We start from the raw sequence: 23,375 nt of genomic DNA on the forward strand, positions 1-23,375 counted from the left end.
GAAGGAAACAAGTAGTTTGTTTGATAATTATCGGGGCGTTGATAGCCTATTGTTGTATTTTTGCGTTAGACTTCCTTTTGAGCCATTTGTCTTAGGAGTTGTCCATTAATTACGTCATATTTTTTTGGCAAGTTCGTTGACCCCCCCCCCATCAATATGACATGTATTTGTTCGTCGATATATGGTATCTACAAAAATGAAATAATCATATGACTGTCTTATTCATTAAAAAAACTGTCAACTGTGAGTCGTTTTTACGATACGCTGACGGGACGCTTAGGCTTACGATCCCTGTTTGAGGGCCTAAGTCCCACGGTAAGCTCGAGAAGGCTTCTGTTATGGGTACTCGGACAACAATATATGTAATATACAAGTAGTTAAATACATAAGAAAACACCCATGACTGAGGAACAAATATTTGTGCTCATCACACAAATAAATGCCCTTACCGGGATTCGAACCCAAAACCATCGGCATCATTGGCAGGGTCACTATCAGTACAGTACAGTACTGTAACGTGATTAATGGACAGCCCCTTAGTATTTTTTTCCGTTTAATACATTCACCGCGGAGCTACGGTCGTAGTATTACGTCGTAGCCGATAACCTGGCTTTCCCGGTATGCAGTGGAAATTTTTTGTAGAGGCAATACGACAACGTGTCGTGATTAGCGCTGAATGGGTTAAGAAACTAATAGCATTTTCTAGCCTATCTTTATCATAATTTTTATTTGTATCAAATGGTTAAACCAAAATCTGTCTAAAAACAAAATTATTAAAATTAAGAAAAAGACTTCTAAGTATACTGTAAATCAATATATTCATAGAAGTCAAACAATTTTGAGATCTTTTTGCCTGGACAGAAAGGCCAAAACGACTATTTTGCCCAAAACATTTTATGGCAATATTATCCTTCAAAAATATCCGCTCAGCATCTGTTACGCGACTTACGCGCCATAATTCAACAGGTTAGATGATGATAGTGAAGTGAACTGATTACATGCCGCCGCGCGTGCTCATTTTTTCCAAGCCGTTTATCCACCTAACGCTAGATGTCGCTGCTCGTAACAAACTTCTTACAAAACAACTATGGCAAAATAAATTCATGATTATTTATTACTTTGCCTAAGCATATTTCAAAACATTTTATTCTATAAAGCGTAAAAATCCCATTAAAATTAATTCAACCAGAACCATTACCGGCGTTCGTATCGATAAAGTAATACTGAATCGACTTATGAATGTGATTTCGAAACGTCACTATCGCCTTCCAATTTAAACCGATTCGTTCCTTAATCAATTTTGTTTTGCGTTTTTACTTGTGCTTCGGTGGATCTTTGACAGACATCATGTGTTTTGTGTTTTCGGTAAATAGTTAACAAGTTAACATTAGACATTAGGCAATGTTTGCCTCGCTGCGTGACCGTCACTTAGGCAGGCAATCTCCATTCCCAGCAGCATTTAGCGGAGAATTCGTAATCACAATAATGAGATAATTACACACGGACTAAATTTAATTTAAAGCGCGCAACATTAGAACAGGTTTCTTTAATAACGTACGCCTTACACGGTGTCGCCACCAGGCGGAGGCTGTCATTGGCCGGAGGCGGCTCCGCCCCGCGCGCGAGGGAGACGGAAAGAAGATTTGAATTGAGAACGCGAATTTTCCATAAGTACCACACGCGGGACAATGACTCGCATTACGTATGTGGCCATCGCGCATTAAGGATGATTGCCCCTTGTGATGAGGAGCTACATCATCGTACAATGTCGCCGGCCGCATCGCCCATCGCATGTTTATGGCCGCGGTGAAATACGATAAACTTCGAGAGAAATGTGAAGGCGAAAGAAATCCGGCTTACACCATTGTGTCTCATGTTTATGCTTATTACTTATTTTCACCTTATAGAGGATCGTCTTAAATGATCGCTTGTAGGTACCTAAGAAAATTTCAAGCCCCCTATGGAAATCCGTTAATTTTAAACATAATTGGTAAAGTAACTCTAAGAACAAGTAAGTACTTGTACGAGAATCATAGTATTACGGCCCAATTCGAACTTTAAAATACGTCCAAAATTTCCTAAAGATACGATATTATTTGAATATATCAGTGTCAAAAGTAGCGTTTTTGTTACTCATATCATAATTGGATATGACGCGTTTTTTGTCCCTTGGTTTCTTTATTCATTAATGTTTCTCATCATCAATTACAATTAAAACCAGATTATAACCGGTCTGAAATTACCCCTTCGTGTTGAGTCAAAGAACCAGTTGGATCTCTGTATGTGTAATGACTTTTTTGCAAAGCAAACTTGTAATATAAGGATTTTTTATCAATCTTGCAATTCTCATAAAAAGATCCCTAAATCGATTTAAAAAGATTTAACAAGATTTTGTCTTTAAAATCTTGTGCATGTGTGCAATCAATTTCCTAAAAGCGGAACACAAAACGCAACACCTCAGTCTCGGCAGCAAAAAATCGTTCAAGCTCCATTGTGTTACTGACGCCACATTGTAAAAATCCTGACCTAAATCTTGCAAAACAAAACTTATATCGCACTGCACAATACCTACTTTACGACGCTATAACGATGTGGTGTTTCCTTAGAAAAGACCCTTTGTCCATTGACAAAAAGCGTTGGAGATGGCATTTATGCAGACAAGGTCTCTTTACCTGGGCATTGTTCTTTGCTCCCGCCAGACGGTGGGTCGACGATTCTCCATCATAAATAATTACATTCACTGGTCACTTCGCCCTGGATTTAGGGTCAGTTGCGCTATTATTACTCGGATTTACTTACTTATCCCTCTCCCCTTCATTAGATGTAACGGTTTTAACTGATTAAAACTATAGAACGGGTTCCGGACAGGGGACACGACTGGTTTCGGATCTGCTCGACTGTGAGATATTTTTCGAGTTTTAATTAAATGTAATGCCCCTTAATTTTTTTGCACTGACTGTAACTTTGATTAATCCAAAAATTGTTACCTACAAATGTATATAAGATTTTTAAGAAGTAAAATTTTATGACCTATTTCAAATGCACGTTGAATTCTTTTGTTTGACGGTTATCCTCGGATTTATTTGTGTCATTTTTTTTTCTGTATCTTAAATGAGTACAATAGACGGGCAGGCTGTCAGTTGCTCATCTAATAAAGCGTGATTGTAACGTTACTTAACGAATCTGTGCCCCTGCCGGCCGTTTCTTTCACCTTCCTTATTTGAGCGTAAACAATGCGGCCAGCTTCTTTCACACGCCGCGGACTTATCCCTGGTCAAATAATAATTGCACTCTCACATATCTCCACACTACCTGTCCCCCTCGCACTCACCGTCATACCCGTCAATGCATTTGATCCAATGCGAAACGAAATATTCGAAACCTTTTGTAATAATGAACAATGATTGTTTGCCCGTCCTGTATCTTCTTTGTGTGCGAAATTACAATATACTTGTTACCTTAGCATTAATGCATTTGTGCGTGTGTGCGTACGGGATGGATAGAGCGATACCTTTGTCTTGCCGGGACATCGCAAACAAAACGAACCTACTAATAATATAAAGGAGGAGATTCTTATTTTTAACTTCGATTCAGAAAAGTAACAAACGTTCACGCCGAACAATAGTGAGCTTCATTTATAGAAATAATCTTTTTTGTAGATAAATCTCGTGTATAGGTAGACATTCTGGACGTGCGGCTTACAGATCTGTATCCATTCGCAGTACGGATTCCGTAGCGGGAGGTTCGATGATCTATTTTTAATTTTTACTGATCTTGTAACCTACATACTTAGTGTTTATTTTTAGAACATACAAGTAGGACATAACTCACGTATTTTATTTTGTTCACAGATAACAAAGATCCGGTTGATCAGAAGCCTGAATTGACGCAAGAACAGAAAATGATGCGATTTTTGGAGCAACATCAACAGCAAGCGCAGCAACAGCTACAACAACAGCAAATGCAACAACAACAACCGCCACAACCAGGATCCGGCGAAAGGGACGAAGAACGTGAAACTCCAGGCCCACACGCTTGTCCTTACTGCAATTTCAGTTGTGGAAGCGAGAGCCGACTACACGCTCATGTGACCGCCTCACACGGAGACAACGTCAGACACTTCATTTGCCCGCTTTGCCAAGACGCATTTAAGGAAAGGCCAGCTCTTGAACGACACGTGATGCAAATCCATTCTGTCAACTCTGAGGGCCTCCAGAGATTACTACTACTTGTCGATCAAAGCCATTGGCTAAACGGAGGTGCCCAAACGCAAGGAGATGGACGCCAGGGCGATGAGGAGCGAGAGATCTCATCCCCGCGCTCTGAAGGAAGTGCGGATGGAGAAACAGAACGGTGCTCCACCTGCAATCGCACTTTTCGTAATGTGGACGAATTATGTCAACATCAAAACGAATCTGGTCATTTCGAACTGAAACAAACACCTCAAGGCCCAGGATACGTTTGTTGGAAGAAGGGCTGTAATCGGTATTTCGACACCGCTCATGCGCTACAAAATCATTTTAGAGAAGCGCATGCCCGCAACTCTATTGCTAACATGTCCGTATCTGAAAAACATGTATACAAATACCGCTGCAACCAATGCAGCTTGGCTTTCAAGACTGTCGAAAAACTTCAACTTCACTCACAATACCACGTTATTCGTGATGCTACTAAATGTGTACTCTGTGGGCGAAGCTTCAGATCCGTCCTTGCTCTACAAAAACATGTAGAAACTTCACACCCAGAACTATCTGAAGAAGAGCTCGCTGCTTTCAAACGTAGTCTAGCCTCCAACCCTTTGCTACAGGCGAGCCAAGGAACAGCTTTAGATGCTGCTACAGCAGAGCTGTTGCGTAAAGAAGCTCTAAGAACACCTGAAGACGAGATGGCTGAACTGGAAGACAGAGATTCAAGTGCAACCGTAGCAGATGAATCGGGCCACAACGATGCGGAAAACTCAGATGATTCCATCGTTTACAAAGACCAACAGTTCCTAGAAGACTACCTAAATTCACAAGCTATGGCAGAAGATTCTTACAATGATCCAAATAGAAAATACAAATGCCACAGATGCAAAGTTGCTTTCACTCGTCAGTCTTATTTGACAGCGCATAATAAAACACTCCTACATCGAAAGGGTGAGAAGCTCACATATCCAATGGAGAAATATCTTGACCCTAATAGACCATTCAAATGTGATGTATGCAAAGAGTCGTTCACCCAAAAGAACATTTTACTTGTTCATTATAACAGCGTGAGTCATTTGCACAAATTGAAACGAGCCATGCAAGAACAACAAAATAACAACAACCCTCCCGTTTCACCGGGAGCTGGCTCGGCGCCTTCCAATTTAACCCTAACACCTAAAAGCACATCAAGTGAGGAAGATGAACGTAAGCGCTACAAATGTAACATTTGCAAAGTAGCATATACTCAAGGCAGCACTCTCGACATTCATATGAGATCCGTGCTACATCAAACGCGAGCTGGCAAGTTGCAAGAACTCGCGGCCGCCGGACACGTGGACTTATCGCGCCCTTTGGTAGAGCAGCCGGACAGAAACGACCCCGCTAAAATTTTACAAGACGTGTTGTCGCCGAAAAATACATCCCCTTCGTCAACGAGCAGTGGGGGCCCGCGCTCATCGCCCCCCGCGCGGCCAGGTAGCCCGCGCTCCCCTCGCGCAGGTAGCGCCTCGTGCGATCGCTGCCACGCGTCATTTCCTACCGGGGAGTTACTCGACGCACATCGTGCAACTTCATGCCCGTTTGGCGATGCGCGGGCACATTCGCCGCTAGCTGACGCAGACGCAGCTGCTCTAGACGAGATGGTCGCCAAGGGCAACCCGCCCAAAAGAAACTCGCAAATGTACAAACAACTACTTGAGACATTTGGCTTCGACCTCGTCATGCAATACAATGACAATCAGCGGCGAAAAATGCAAGAAGAACGTGATATGGCACGTGCGCCGAGTCCGCCACCACCGCCGCCCGAGGAGAAGCCTCCGGATGGTGAAACCAAATCGACGTGTCAACATTGTAACAAGGAGTTTTCTAGTGTGTTCGTGTTAAAAACTCATTGTGAAGAAGTGCATAAAGATAAAGTTCCTCTTGAGTTCCTGGAGCAGTTCGCTGAACATTTCAAGTCGGAATATGAAAGGAAATCTGGTGCGCCTAACTCGCCGCGCGCTGCCTCGCCTGCACCCCAAGAGGAGAGGTCGCCCTCACCCCGCGGCGAGAGTGCCGGCAACTTCACTAATGAGAACGGAAACGGTACTGGCGAAGCTCAGGCCGGAGCCTTGCTGGCGGCTCAAGTGCAGGAGATGCAAGCCGCGCTGAACATGCTGCAGCTGCAGCAACAGCTCGGACAGCTGCACCCGATGGTGGCTCAGATGTTATCGCTGGGCCTGCCGCTGGGTCTGAACGTAGGCGCCTTGGCTGCCATGAACTTGCAGCCGCCGCTGGTGCCACTGATGCTGCCCCCACCGCCCTTCGATGCAATGCCTTTCGCTCACGACGCTCAGATGAAACAACAACAAATGTTGCAGCAACAACAACAGGTCAGTTGTAATTAATTTATAAATAATAACTAAACGCCTCACGTCATCTTATTACTCAGTATGATAGTTAATTACTAGTTTATTATCTCTACATACTTGCACAATCAATTAGGTACCTACGTAGGTACGTTTAGTTAAAGAATACTTTTCAATGTAAAATCATATCAATTCAATCATTTCTAATAAGTCAACAATCACGTATAAATAATCGATTCAATTTATGCAAGTATGTAGTTTTAAGTAAAAATACTTTTGTTTACTTAAGATATTAAAGTATACGTACGTATAGTTCGTGTCATCCACGATGACGCGTAGATTTGTCAAATCTAACCTTTAATAATATGACAATACGAGTCAAGGCACGCGTCTTCGGAAACCACGATCATCTATTATGTAATACTAACAAAATATTAATTAATTATGACGTCTAGGAGTAATAAGTACTTAAGTAAACGTCCAAGTGCTCGTCATGCTAATGTTAAATGTGTATCACGTCTATTGACAATGACTTTAAGTTTAATATTTTTTCGAATAGTTTTGTATTTAAGAAATATTGAACTTATTTATCATTACTATCATATCATTTAAGCACATACGTTTACGGGAGCTTTCAGCATATCCAACATTTTGTGTCTTTTATACTACGTCGGTGGCAAACAAGCATACGGCCCGCCTGATGGTAAGCAGTCTCCGTAGCCTATGTACGCCTGCAACTCCAGAGGAGTTACATGCGTGTTGCCAACCCTAAACCCGCCCCCCCCCCCCCCCCCTCGTTGAGCTCTGGCTAAAGTGGTAATCATGCAATAAAAGCATTTTTTTATGTAAATGTTAAACGTATAATGTATGACATGACACAAAATTTTGGATAAGTCACAATTTTTGTGATAATTTCCAGTTAACAGAGTATATAAAATGCGGATATAGCACATTTTTGAAAAAAAAAAATTTTTTAAAGCGGTGGTGGCCGAATGTATATGACGTCCGACTTTCAATCCGGAGGTCGCGGGTTCAAATCCTGGCTCGTATGAATGAGCTTTTCGGAACTTATGTACGAAATATCATTTGATATTTACCACTAGCTTTTCGGTGAAGAAAAACATCGTGAGGAAACCTGCATAGGTACATCTGCGAAGAAATTCAAAGCTGTATGTGAAGTCCCCATTCCGCATTGGGCTAGCGTGGGGACTATAGCCCGAGCCCTCTCGCACATGAAAGGAGGCCTGTGCCCAGTAGTGGGACGTATATAGGCTGTTTTTTTATCGATTAGTGTCAATTGTAGCATATTTTTTGTTACTTTACAAATCATTAAAAAACCATTTTTCCCATAAACGGATATCGCAATTGTATTCTCAGCCAACAATTTACTAAGGCAGTAACGAGCACTGGGACATCTACATTATTAGGAATCTAATATAAAGCAATGTACTTAGATACCTATACATAAATAACTTAAAATTATTTAAGTACAGATAGATACCTAAATTATTAATACCTGATTGCAGAAATTATTTTTAAATTATAATTCTTATTAAATGCGTACCAAGCTTAGTTTATCAATATAATTATTTGTAATCTTATACTCTGTGTAACAACACAATAACATAATTATAAGAAAGTTTGACGATGTTTTCTCCGATTTAGAAACTTATTTATTAGCCATGTACCTATCTAAAGACCACGCAAAATCGTTTTTAACAGAGCACTCAGCGTTATCTAAGTTTTATTTACATAAGTAACATTAAATAGGCACCATGTTTGTTTAACGATCACGAGGCACCGGTCTGATTATTCCTGTAAGCTTTACTGTTTGAACTCCGTACGGAAAGGATATTGACGGCTATTGTAAGATAACGATTCGAACGTTAGCTATCTGTTTGCATAAAGGCGACAGACGATCTTTTGTTAACTAGCTAGAGGGTCGAATCTTATTATTAACAACGCCAACGGGTCTTGTTATTCTAACTTACCTGCGAACAGCGATCGATAGGGCCGTAGACAAATGCTTTTAACATTCCAGTAGGGCTTTGTCTATTACTCGTATAGGATGATTTTTGTATTAAAAACCGTGGCTTAATTTGATGTGTTTTTTTTTGTTAGCAGGCAAATGCTGCAGCTGGACAGAAACGCGCTCGCACTCGCATTACTGATGAACAACTGAAGATTTTGCGAGCGCACTTCGACATCAACAACTCGCCCAGCGATGAAGCCATCGCTAAGATGGCCAAGCAATCTGGACTCGCTACCAAGGTAATCAAGCATTGGTTCAGAAATACGCTATTCAAAGAACGACAGCGTAATAAGGATTCGCCATACAATTTCAACAATCCGCCATCAACGACACTCAATCTCGAAGAGTATGAAAAGACCGGAGAGGCGAAGGTTACGCCATTAGATTCATCTGCGAGCTCGGACGAAGGAAAACCTCCCCCAGAAAAAAAAGTCAAAATAGAAGAGCCATCTATTAACCATCAAGATGTCAAATCAGAACCCAACGATGAGCCTTCGATAGAAGAAAAGTACAATTCTTATGATGATAGGCATCAGGAAGACAAAAGTTTCGTCTTTCCTCAGGCACCATCTCAAAGCCCTGCTCCCAGCCTAAATCATTCTGATCACCACCAGAACATATCAAGGCCGCAGACACCCACCCATCTGTCTCTGAATTCATTGATCCAGTCACAACTTGACTCTATCCCGGCTACGAGTATACCGCAGCCGCCTCACCCGTCGATGCTACCGCCAAAGTTGAATCCAAATTTCACGTCCCCAAACTCCGCGCCCCCGAACGTCCTACCTTTGACCCCAAATCGCAGCCTCAGTCCCGGCAGGGGACCGGCCGATTTCGGACTTTCCGGGGGCAACTCGAACGGATCCAACAGCTCGGGGTCTTCTGGCAAACGCGCCAACAGAACTAGATTCACTGATTACCAAATCAAAGTTCTACAAGAATTTTTTGAGAATAACGCATATCCAAAAGACGATGATTTAGAATATCTATCGAAACTACTAGGATTGAGTCCTAGAGTAATCGTAGTTTGGTTTCAAAACGCTAGACAAAAAGCAAGAAAGGTTTACGAAAACCAACCGGCCGCAGAACCACCTGCAGGTGCGACTGATGATGCAAACCGATTTCAAAGAACTCCCGGGCTTAATTATCAATGCAAAAAGTGCCAATTAGTGTTCCAGCGTTATTATGAATTAATTAGACATCAAAAGACACACTGCTTTAAGGAAGAAGATGCCAAGAGATCGGCACAGGCCCAGGCGGCTGCAGCGCAAGTAGCAGCGACTTTGAGTAGTGAAGATTCAAACTCTAGTACAGTCGAGCACCACGCACCTCACGTGCCCGTATCCCCTGCGCCCCCTCGCACGCCTACACCCGCGGCTGCCAACTATCCGGTGTCTCCGGCACCATCCACTCCCCATACGCCAGTTACACCCATGGCACTTGCACCAAGAAGTGACGAGAAAGATGGAAACTTTCAATGTGATAAATGCAACCTAGTCTTCCCTCGGTTTGATTTATGGCGGGAGCATCAACTTGTTCATATCATGAACCCAAACTTGTTTCCCACGTATCCACCGGATTCCCCATTTGGTATCCTGCAGCAACACGCACAGTTACAACAACTGAACGCTCAACTCGGCAATGACGAGGCGAGACACCCGTTAGTTGCAGCGATGAACCAACAGGCTGTAAAGAGGAAATTCGATGAATACGAAGAAGTGGACACTGGAGAACAGCCTAAAGACAAGCGTTTAAGAACTACGATATTACCTGAACAACTAGATTATCTCTATCAGAAGTACCAAATTGAGTCCAATCCTTCCAGAAAGATGCTAGAAAATATAGCTCGTGAAGTTGGATTAAAAAAAAGAGTGGTACAAGTATGGTTTCAAAATACACGTGCGCGAGAGAGAAAGGGGCAGTTTCGTGCGCATGCACAAGTCATAAATAAGCGATGTCCTTTTTGCCCAGCGTTGTTCAAAGTAAAGAGTGCTTTAGAAAGCCACCTGAGCACCAAACACGCTGACCAATGTGCGCGAGGTGAGATCAACGTTGATGCTCTTCCAGACGAAGAACTAAGCACCGAATCAACTCCCAGTTTTGGCTCCCAACAAAGTGACCGGCAGCAAAATTTTTCGCAAGCGGGGGCTCCCATGTTGCCCCCTATTTTTCCACCCTTTCACTCAGACATGGAGAAATTTATCAAGCAGTACAGTGAGGAATCTATGAAGCGCTACGTTAGTGAACTACAAGCGCATGCTGCTGCCCAACAAAATGGCGGCAACAATGAGCCCTCCGAAAGGCGCAATGAACATGGAAAACCGGAGATACCCTTAGATCTCAGCAAACCAGTCGACCTCTCAAGGCCGGGATCAGACGCTGATGAACGCTCAGATACCGCATCTGAGACCATGGAGTTCTACGAAGAGGACGAGCCGACGTCACCACTGCCCGGACAACAGACCCCGAGACCGCCCGGCAAACGCTTCCGCACCCAAATGTCCTCCCTACAAGTGAAAATAATGAAATCATTATTCAGCGATTATAAAACGCCAACGATGGCCGAGTGCGAGGCGCTCGGGCGGGAGATCGGGCTTCCGAAACGCGTAGTACAAGTGTGGTTCCAGAACGCGCGTGCGAAAGAGAAGAAGGCGCGGCTTGCGGCTGGCTTATCGGAAGTGTCAGACGCGCCGCCACCCGAGGAGTGTCGAGTGTGTGATTTCAAGTACAGTCACAAGTACTCCGTACAAGATCACGTATTTACGCGCGGGCACATCGCCACGGTCCGCGCGCGGCTCGAGACCGGCGTCGGCGTGGGCGTGGTCGGAGTCGGCGCGGAAGACAGCACCATGGCGCTCATGCAGATGGCGGCGCGGCTAGAAGGCGGCCTCGGTGGGGAGCTCCATAACGCGTTCCTGCGGCCACAGCTCGCTGGCAACGGTGAGTGCACTTGACCGCGGTTTGCGTCGCATACCGCTCCCGAGCGCTACGCGATTCGCTCCGTTTATGTAGAACCTCGCAGCGACGAGCTTCGCTCACTCGCGGACTAAGCATGTGTAGATAAGCTCCATTGACCGTACATTGAGCAAGCTCATTTCGTGCCGTGACGGTCGTTGCTCTATTATCCTACTACTGAGTCCTGTTGTAAATAAAATGTAGGTTTAGTATCAAATAGTTTTATGCTTCCCATGTAGTGTTGGTTTTCCAGTGACTTAGCGGGTCGATTTTTTGTTTAAACTTGGCTGGGTTTTGTTGATTACTTGGTCGTCTTGTCACCCTGCATTGCGGTGCGGCTGGTAGTGATACTGCAAGCATTGTCGGCGTGAAGGCGGGCCGCCGCTCCGACCGGTGGGCGGCCTCTGCGCCGCCGCTATTCAAATGCAAACCATTCTCAACAATGGTAGGACGCGTGAAGGACGTTCGTATATCTAATGGGACCGATCTGGCGCACATGCATTTCGCTCCACATGAATAATCAATTATTTAAATGACGCCAATCAAAAGACTTTCTCGGAAATTATACGTCAATGTCTATTGTCTCTTATTTTCATTCTGCTCCCGATACTCGACTTCTCATTTGCTCATTGAAAAACCAACACTCCGTGGTGTGTAGACTAGTAATCTGTTGCATAATATTATTCTTCCTAGTTGTTCATATTTAAAACTCCTATTAGATATTAGAGACTTGTCGATTGTTGTAGGATTTTAATGAAAACCAAATTTATATATTTTAGAGAATTTAAAACGTTTTAGTTATTTTGTAAAGTCATAGCGAAGCCTGAAGTCTATATTACTATTTAAATAAGGTGCCTTGTAGGATTCAAGTGTCTGTAAATTATTTTCTTAGGACCTCCACTGTAAATAAGTTGATCGTGTAAAAGTATACTATTAGATGTAATAATAGTGCGCTGTACAATTGTTTCCGACGCCGCTCGAGATGTGTATTGCGATAGGTATATCTGTTTAGATATATATAAATATATTTGTGTTTGTTTTGTAGAGGCATCTTAAGAACTTGTGATATAACCGTATCTTATTGTTTAGTTACTTCGAATATCGATCGAGGCTAACGTCTGACGGCGCGGGCCTCTAAGGACAAAAATATATACAGACATAACACTACAGAAGTTTGTCGAGTTTTACATAATAATGAGATCCTTGGTCGCTTGTGGGGTCTTGCCGGCTGCAGTTTTTGCTATTCTCCTGACACATTTACATAAGAGTGGGCCGAAATTGGGGAGTTAGGCGATATGCAAATATTTAGTTGAAATTGAAATGGCGGCGCGTAGCGCGGCAATGCGCGGCGCACGCGCCGCGGGTGTTGCCATTATGGTTCTATTTACTCTGTGGAAAGTCGCGCCTCCCGCGGCATAGCGTCTTGATACGTCTCCATCGACCTTTCAAATGCAAATGTTCACTTCTCGGCACAAACACAATACGGCTATATACAATGTCACACGTGTTATTTTGGCTTCATTTTTATTTGCATATCGCATTTTTGTTATTATTTTCATTTAATTTTTAGTTATGTTTGTATTTATTTTTGTTTCTTAGTTTTATTATCTACGACTTTTTGTTTCATTGTGTAGATAATGCGTGCTTAACGCATGCGCTTGTTTGTATACCTGGAGAGGTATTTGATGAACGCCTCCAATACGACTTCCAATAATTTTATTTTAATATGTATAATTTAATTTTAATGTAACTATGCGCGATCTGCATTTACTGTTATTCAGCCTTTGGTTATTGAAACAAAGCCCAGTGCCAGCCAGTGAAAGCATTCTTTGGTATTGTTTATGACGACTAGAGCGTCAAGAGAAAGATTGAGAGTCTTGTAAACTGATAGTATTATTATAATTATTCTACAGTTATTATATTTGCAGAATTCGTTGAAATAAATGCAATATTTATATTATTGAATTATGTTTTGTTATTTTTGTTTTTCCTTGGTTCCTTTATTTTCTGAGTTGGTTTCTTTTGTTTTTAGAAACAATAAATTGCACGTGATTTATTATAAGAAGGTATGTTAAACAAAACGAAGCCCGTTTTAAAAAAGTATCCAGCTAAGTTGGAAAGTGGCGGTATTATACTGAGCAGGTGAGCAGAGTAATTGAAATAGTGTTAGTAAGTTTTTGCTGGGGCGCTTTGTGCGGGGCGTGTACCTGGCAGTTTAAAACAAAGACTAGTATTGTTTCTCCATCCGCAAGTCTCGATGAGGTGAGACAATCCCCGCCGGCGTCGTGGGAGGTACTGCATTATAAGCCTGCCTTTTATAACACTGTCAACATTGTAGAGATGTTAACAGATTGCTAGTTGTATGCATTGAGAACTATTCTTAAAACAAACTGATTTTTTGTGCAATTTTTAATGTAAGTTCAGTGACGATCGCAACGGCACGCTGCTGAGCAATCTACCTGCTAACATTTGCATTTATTTAGCATTTATCTCCTAAAAATCAAAGTATTTAGTTATCTTTCGCATATTTATAATAATAGTAGTATAATGCTCATGATAGGTAGGTAGGTATACGTTTTATACAACTTATACCTACTTTCGAAGATTCATCTCTTTGATCGAAAAAAAAGTTGATTTAAATGGAAAACCAAACGAAAGAAAAATAAAATTGTAGTAAAATTCACGAGGTTGGTCGCCCAAAATCTCAATGTCATCGACGTAATATAACTATTCCTAATAGTAAATATCTACCCCGGAATTCTCCGCAGATTAAGGAAAATTTATTCACAGATAATTTATCTTAGGTAATTTATAATTGGTATGAGAAATATTGTTATGTCTTCTGTCAAAAGGAAACATATTGGAAGCATTTCATGAAATTGTCTACCGTTGTCCCCAACGCGAGTTTTATAGGAGTTTTTTTTTCTTTAAACGCCGAAAAAGAAGTTCTAATATACGAAATAAAAATGCGTTTGTACAGGGCAGCCCGTTGAATGCTTCATTGTCGAAAATAGCCAATCGAATATGATGTGGGCACACGTTATTAACAGTTATCTACGAGTAAGTAGGTACCTACTAAAACTAAAAATTACTGTTTGCTTAAAACCGGAACGTTTAAACGTTCAGGTTAGTAGGTATTATGTCCTGAAAATTATCGTTCAACATAAAATACAATAATGCTTAAATGATACCCACTCGTCATTAATGTTTTAAGGTTCTAGGTCTCTAGAGTACGCTTAGAAAAATTTGCGCAATCGCTTATTTTTTACGAAACAATAACTAATTCGCTGACCCCCCAGAGGATAATCTACGCGTTTCGGGATAAAATACCTTTCTACACTATATATTTCTACAACGAAACGTGAATTTTAAATATGTCTAGGTAGTTACTTATAGCTAATAAGCCTATTGAACGACTATTCAGCCTGCCTAAATGTTTTCGCTTCAACGAGAGACAGCTACGGTGACCGTCCACGTTATGTCGAATAAAGGCTATTTACAATCGAACCTAATTAGCTATTATTTTATCTTTAAACAAATTATTGCCTTTTTGGTACTCTTAATTAAAGCTTGCTTTCATTCAACAGTTAAAGTATTTCTGTAGATTCGGAGAACTTTACCTACTGTCTTCGAGATGTATTCCAATATTTATGTCGCTTAACTTCCAACTCAGATAAATCCATTCGACCCTCTTAGGAAATATCCACCTTTTAACACATATTACCGTTTATTAATACAAAATCGCAAAATCTGACAGTTAGATTTATCTGAGTTTGAAGTTAAGCGACTCATTTAGCAACTGAAACTGATCGACTACCTAGGAAATTTTGCATTATGATATAGGTACATATATAAAGGTGATCAAGACTCGGTGATTTTGATTTACCCATGCACCTATTCTGTTATTTATATCGGAAACTTTTAGATATGATAGTGAATATCTTATTAATTAGTCGTTAAAAAATTAGTCGGACATAGAAAAAGTTTTTTATCCGGGCCACCCCTAATGTAGAACAATTATAATGTGACAGCTGGCAGATATTTTAGAACACGAATTAACCTCCTAGGACCAGCCATATAAATAAAAATTCCAAAATTTGCCACTGAAATTTGAACCTTTAATGTAGGGCATAGGGTTGATTTTGTTTTGTTTGAAAATTGATCGAAACAAATGCAACTTTGTTCCAATTGAATATGATTTAAATTACATGGAACTGAATAAGTACTATAGGTAGGACCTTGGGGCGTTATTAGGCTATAGAGGGCACGTCTAGAATAGAATTCCAGGATGGCAGATAGATAAGTCCTTTTAAAGCGTTAATTAATCCGCTACCATTGATGCTGACTCTACCAGACGTAAGTTCAACCGATAAATCTAAATTCACTTCTGTAAATAGGTACCTGTAAATTACACGTCTCACTGACTCCGACTAATTCACAAAAACTAAAGGGCATGTAAGCGATATCACAATTGAACCTTTTTCTCTTCTACGAACAATGAAGTTTTTTTTTTCAGCCTCCCACTCACCGCTTCGAGTGTTCATTACAAAAAAAATATTAAATTACAAGCACACAAAGAAATAAGGCTAATCTCATTGAAAAAATATTCCGTTACTGAACTACCTAATTATTTCATTGTTAACTCACAATATATAGGACGTGCTTGCCAGAAAACAGCGCGTTTTGTTAGCCCACAATAGAAGTTTTTTGCATTAAACCAATATCATGACTGTAAGCAATTAGGCAGATCAAGGATAAAATCCATTTGATGGCAATGGGTTACACGAAGTACCGCAAGTACTGGTAATGGAGCCTGGTAACATAGGATGATTCAGAATTTGGTCGACGATCACGATGTACCTAGAAGCCTAAAAAAGTGGGAACAAAGTGATAAACATAAAGTGGGTATCCAACGAAGATAGATCTACATTAAGCCAAGTCGAGTAGAGAGCATAACTAGCCCCGATCCAGTGGAGTTAGTCTAGTGATAAACAAATATTTTATTTATTTCAATAATCTTTACACATGTAGATCAAACGACTCAGGAATTGGATCCATAATCGTATAATGATAAATTTTGATGGTATTATAAAATTGCATGAGGCTTTTATTGTTAAAAAAAAGACATCATATTGTCCTCTCCTACAGCTCTCCTGCATGCATGGGCTCGAAGCAAAATTGCTAATTTGTACATTGGCGGAGCCCTCCTACCCCTACCCTAGAATAAGCCTTTTCTACATCTGTTATATTCCTACCAAAAATAATTTAAAAAATATTTTTTTTTTCTCTTCGTAACAATTGGTATTTCTAGTACCTACATATTTGAATTTTGTTAGTGTACTCGTAGAATATTTCCTTATAAAATTAATAGTTATTTATGTCCCAAGGGAAGAAAAGTAGGACATTGAGCGCCGCGTGTAAAATTGACAAACACGCGGGATGGAATTTCCTACGATTCCTCCCGTGGTACGCATACAATTTTTCTGCTCGACGGAGGCGGGAAGCGGCAACTTCGTTTAGCGCAGCGGGAGCAAAGTTGTCGCTTTCCGCGCGGAGGGCAGATAATTACATTACCTAGTATTAGTCTTAAACTCTTAAACATTGGTGATTCTTTATCTAAAACATTATTTTTGTACAAATGCTAGAACCTCAGAATATAAAATGCTCTGACTACAGGAGAACGTATTCATCGAGGCTAGTAGTAGATATAATTAACTGAATATGTAAGTGCCCCAAAGTCACATTCATATATGAAACCTTTCCTAAGTCCTGACGTAAGTACATAATGATTCATTGATTAATTAATAAAACGAGGCAATATTTAGTGGTAAGTATCTTATCCACGAGAACAAAAGTGGGGGGGCATCATGAACGTTAGCCACCCATTTAAATATTACTTTAAAAAAAATAGAAATAAAAACTTACTTCAGACGCACTTAGTGACGTCCATCAAAAGTAGTGGATCAGACAAAATTTCAAAAGTATCTACCATTCTCTAACAACTTAACATAATGAGATATGACTATATGTAGAACAATAAAACTACCAGATACTTTTATGAAAGCGAACTGTAGATACTTTGGGTACGTTTGCTTCATCCGCCACAAAGCAGACAAAGTAGGGCTGAAACAATCATGTCCCATTCCCAACTGATTGCAACCCATACCAACAAACTATAGCCTGGGATACAGCGTATAAAAACAGTATTTTAGTGGATAGTTAAAGTAAGTAAATTGTGTGTGAAATTTCAGACTCCTAAAATAAAGAGGGGTGCCTAATTAGATAGCTCAGACACAAATAAATGGCCGATTTGCATAAACGTGCAGCGAATCCTTGTATAGATAAATCGCAAGGAAGTATTAAGCAGTAGGTAACCTAACGCACACAAGCTAACTAGCATAAGGTAAAGTTTCCATAGATTTCGGTGTCCGCTTCCCATCAGGCGGGCCGTCACCTTATCACTTAAAATGTTACTGAGATTTAAAAAGAGCTTCATATTAAATATTCTTTCGTTGGGTTTAATTTTTTAAAATTTAATAAAACATGTTTTTATCGTATTTTTATTGCTTAAATGTAACTGTAATATATTTTCTAAATAAATAAATGTGCTAAACTTCGAACAAATGTCTACAAACGTTTTATATGGCAGCTACTAAAAAATAAGTCATAGGGACCATCATTCGACGTGAGAGGTGCATCGAACTGTCATTTTAGTATATAAAAACAGATTAGATACTTACTACAATTGAAGCATTCAACATTTACCCACAACATGCAGAATTGCCATAATCTATATGGCGCTAAAAAACCAGGCCATCACGAAAACTGCTTTTTCAAAACTCATTGCCAATAGTAGAATAAAACTTGTCTTTTGAATGTCCGTAGCTTATGCACAATTTATCAGCAACAGTCAGAATAGGTACCTATTAACATATACGTCGGCGAATGATATACAATGTAAATTGGAAAATTCTGGATGTCTCGCTATTATTATACCGTTGGTGTTTATGTAATCCTGGCCAAGGACGTCGCCAAGAGGGTTCATGCTGTTGATATTAAAATCTGTTACTAAATGTATGGTAATGCCCCTCTCTTTCCCCTAGGCCATCGGTCATATCAACTCTCCCCCCCCCCCCCCCCTTCTTCATCAGCAGGCGTCGCTCTTGCTTGGTCCTGGCAATTCACTTACTTTACTATAGTTGAAGGTGCAGCAACAAAAGATTTCCTTCGGCAGGATTGGTCCTTAGGAACCAAGGATGGATTTAAGAATTGGAGCCACCAAGATTTTTGATGTACATTTGTAAGGTGGGGCCCTCAACTGAACTTTATCATGATCTCTATATCCATAGGCCAATTTGAGTATCGTTTTCGTATAAATCGGGGATGCTGAATTCATTTATGGTATCATATTGATAAAGTAAAATATCATATGAAATATGAAAAAAAAAACCCTTACGCTGAAATCGCTGAAACAATTTAGCTAAACTATAAAATAGAGATAGTTTGAGCCCCGGGGAAGAACATGGGAAAGTTTCTATCCCAAAAATCATCCGTTAAGGATGTGAAATGAGAGGTGGAAATTTCTATGGGGAACCATAAACTGCTGAACCGATTTTGATGAAACTTGGTATAGAGATAGTTTGAGTCCCGGGGAAGAACATATGATGGTTACTATCCCAGAAAAAAATCTTAAAAGTGAAAAGGGGCGGGTGTAGGTTTGTATGGGGAATCAATAAATGCTCAACCGATTTTGATGAAATTTACGTGTACATCTTTATTTTAATTGAAAATGATACCAAACTTGGAACATAAACTTAAACAATTATTAACCTCCCCAGCCCCCGGCCTCCCCCCCTCCACCAACATTAAAAATTAGGCTTGTTAAATTTATCATAGGAACACAAAGATTAATTCTCCCAAAAAAAAACTTTTGTTCAAACGACGCCTTATTTGACCTTTTTGTACTTTCTGCACTGCAATAATAGTCGTAGGCTATTATTTTTGTCCTTTCTTTAAAAAGGTAAGATATGTAACTTTGATTGATAATGGGTTAATTTAGGAAAGTGACCATAGGAAAATAATAAACCAAGTAAATACGTAGGTAATTATGTAGGTAATGCCTGATGAAACGACTGATTTGCGGGAAAAATTACCGTGGCACGTCTTAAAAATTCATATTAAAAAAAACCCCGGAAACACTAATTAAATTTTTCTGTCAAGCATTGATAGTTGCAGCTCTCCATTTCGTTTCCCTCCTCCCTCGTCTTTAGATCTTGCAAAGGTTTTCCTATAACATAAATTATTCGATAAATCTTCCATAACCTTACCTACTCAATATCTTTGATTGATCCTAATCGATAATGGTTCACATCAAAACCAAAACGCAACAACAATACGGATCGATCCGCGAATTCTGTTAATCGTAATGGCCGCGGCGCGGCGCGGGCGCACGCGGTCACGTCGACCCTCCCATTACGCGCTCCAAACCGTATCGACAAATAACCGCCAATTATTGGATCGCTCTACAATCTTTTTACAATTTCTTCTGCGTCCAACGTTATTATATTTCTATTAAGCCTTTTTTGTAATCAAACTACTAATGATTCGATTCCATTTCCTAGGCGGACGTGCCGTCTCCGCAATGTTAATGACACTGGTAATTAGATCCGGATGGTTCGAGGGCGTTGCTCCGCTGGTAATGGCCAAGTGTCAATTTTACTAAAATATGGTAATTTACAGGACGCCATTTTGTCGTGAGTAAATAGAAACAAAGCGCTAACGAACCGGCAGAAACGGTAAAGCGTGGCTTGTTGCACGTTTAGACACCATTAAGTACCGAAACAAGTTTTATTCTAAACTTTAGTAATTTATTTAATGGTGTATTTTATAGAAGCTAAATAAACACTACACATATCGCTACATACACCTAATGGTAACATTTTACTAACCCTTTTTTGATTTGGCATTTATAGTAGATTGTTAACCAAGGGATGCAAGGCACCCATTTCTGTCGAGCGCGAGACTGAAATGATGCCTTTCACCCGAGTTAAACACTCTCCTTTTCATCTCGAATACGAGGAAAGTAAAATACATGTGCATTAAATAAACACGGCCTAAGTATATACTTCAGTAGTATTTCGTGAGTACTTTCAATTAACAATTTAGATAAAAATATCGTTATTTAGAGAATGGAGAGTTAATTATCAGAATGGAAATTGTACAACAAATCCATTTAAAAGCAAAATTTTAATTGCTTATCGAAAAAAAGAGAAAAAAACGTACTTATATAAAGTACACTGCTCTAGAGCAGAAACGTATCATTTTCTGCATACTTTTTAGAACAACAACAACCCACTTTCAGAGCATGAGAAATGAAAAAATGTTTTCATTTTACGCATGACAGCAAATTTATTGCCAACGGGTTAACTACATTATGTACATACCTACATACAACAATGTATGTCACTAATACATCAACTTCGTGTCTACATATTTGTATGTGAACGAATGTGTACAATAGGCATCCTTACTTAACAATCTAGAGACCTAAGACTAATGGGAAGTTTCGGGAATGGCCAAGTAGACATAACACTTGTGGTAACCCTTTTCCAAGTAGTCTATTTAGAGTTGATTTCACTAATTTAATACTAGTGAACAGGACGGCATTTTGTCGTGACTCTAAATAGAAGGAAATCAACAGGTCTCATTATAACGTTAGTAAACTGCGGATTTAAAGTCGGTAGCTGTTTGGGTCTTACAGCGTGATTTGAACAGGGACATGACATGATCGAATTAACATACAAAATACGTACCTAGGTCACGCTCCAATGAGTTTCTAAGTATTATGATGTAAATGTCTCATTGTCGGCTCAGTACTGAGACATAAGCTAAGATTTTCAAAAGTTTTTCGTCAAAATTGGAGAGTAGAGAGTAATGAATATATCTAATAATACATAAGATTTTAAAGTCTTCCACCAAAATTTAATTTGCTGATATGTATGTGCCTGGCGTACTTGCCTACCACAAACCCTTTACAGAAAACCGCAACTAATTAGTCAATCCGTTGGAGAATTTGGAGATTCATTTTTTATTAAACCGTCCGTTACGTCAATGGTAAAAATTAAAACTTGCTTATACTATGCAAAGCACCACAAACTACAATTGACTGTTGCTCTCACGCAAACAAACGCACTTTAACCAACAAGTTAACAATCTCCTAATAAAACGCATAGGTTCACATGATAAAGCCTGTTTAGAAGATAGCAACGGTCGTGACTGCGGCGTAGCCAATGACACTCGGTGCCAATTAGAAGTTCACTCACCACGCCAATGAGGGAAGGAAAAAAGTGGTCAAGGGCGAGGCGGTTTATAGTGCGGGTTCTTGATTTTCATAGTGAGAATTTTACAATAGACAGATATGACGGAATTGAGCAGGATACATTGATTCAAAAACATTGCTCCACATGATAAAACCACCATTTTTATATCCAACGACTCATTAAAAAAAAGGAAATTTACTAACTGCATTCAGTGATTGACTTAAATATGTTCATATGCATTTTCTCTATCATTGTCAACCTATTCTTGTCTACTTCAGGACATAAACTTCCTCCTCTTTTTTTAACTTTGCCGTTAAGCTCAATCACCGGCCATCTTCAGTGACCTCTTGCCAGTCAACCTGCGAATCTTTGTACATGTTCTAAAGAAAACTTTCTGATGCAAAATCAATGATATTAAAGGCAAATTCAATCTATATTACGCGGAATCCTAAGAAATCATCCATTGTGCACGGAGTCATGTTTCAATTTGTAAAATTGATTTGTGACGCGACGACATCAGTTCCTCGATTCGCTAAATGCGAGTTACTTAGTCGTAGGCTCATTTGCGCTGCTAACTGTACTTAATTGATGTTAAAAATCTCACTACACAACGATGGTGACAAACAAGCGTAAGGCTCATGTGATGGCAAGTGGATTGCTTTGACCGCTTGCAATGACACAGGTGATATTAAAAGATTTAATAATATTATTTTAAATTTTACTTTATTGGGTACACTTAACAGAAATCGTACAATATCATGAAACATACAATTGCATATCATGGCTTGGAATCTAGCACGAGATCCAAAACAAGTGTACCTACACAGCATGCATTACAAGTAAGCGCAAATGTTACAAATTAATATAACACCATATCAACAAATAAAATAACTATCTAAACATTACACTATAACAGTGTAATATACTTTAAACTTTAAATTATTAAGAATTAACATCGCAAATGAAACAAACCCAAGTCAAAGCTGATGTCATCCGTCACTGAGAGAGGATGAGAAAAGGATGTCAGCCAAGCATTTCTTAAACCTAGCAATTATTAGGGCACTAATTATGTTTATTCATTATAAAACATTAAAAATGACAGTCTGTGTTCTTACAAAACATAGGGTTATAAATATAGTCGTGTATTTGACTCGAGTTGGAGTCGGCTTGAGCCGCAAGTAAGTTCATCATGTCCGTAACAAGGTACTCGTATCTAGAAGCCAAGAAAAGTCTACTTACTAAGAAATGTTCATGAAAAAGGTTCTGTGAATTTTCAAAAAAAAGTCCTAGGATATTACCTACCTAATGGAATAAAAACAAGAGTAGCGTTTGAAAATAACAGAATTGAAATAACGGTTGAGGCTCCCAACAGTTATTTTAAATTATTGTTAACAATTTACACCAACTAAAGGACAGTTGTTGACAGATATAATTATACGTTGTTGAAACGAGGATTTTCAGATATGGATTTTTTATTTGATTTCATTTAATCATTAAATATTTCTAGCAGATGCTAAAGATTTTGTATTAGGGG

The 23,375-nt window shown here is 39.8% G+C and overlaps 1 protein-coding gene across 4 annotated transcripts in view; it reads left to right on the top strand.

Annotated features, from left to right (window-relative positions):
- LOC133523661 (zinc finger homeobox protein 4) overlaps positions 1 to 23,375 on the top strand; it is a 151,297-nt gene that overhangs the window by 41,039 nt on the left and 86,883 nt on the right. For 3 of the 4 annotated variants that reach the window (XM_061859337.1, XM_061859339.1, XM_061859340.1), the window contains exons 3-4: positions 3,852 to 6,559; positions 8,657 to 11,507. In XM_061859337.1, coding sequence (XP_061715321.1) covers positions 3,852 to 6,559; positions 8,657 to 11,507 — 5,559 coding nt within the window. The remainder of the gene's footprint in view (positions 1 to 3,851; positions 6,560 to 8,656; positions 11,508 to 23,375) is intronic. The other variant, XM_061859338.1, reaches the window with a different exon arrangement.

The sequence above is a fragment of the Cydia pomonella genome, chromosome 12 (assembly GCF_033807575.1).
Source record: "Cydia pomonella isolate Wapato2018A chromosome 12, ilCydPomo1, whole genome shotgun sequence".
In the NCBI taxonomy this organism is placed as follows: domain Eukaryota; kingdom Metazoa; phylum Arthropoda; class Insecta; order Lepidoptera; family Tortricidae; genus Cydia; species Cydia pomonella.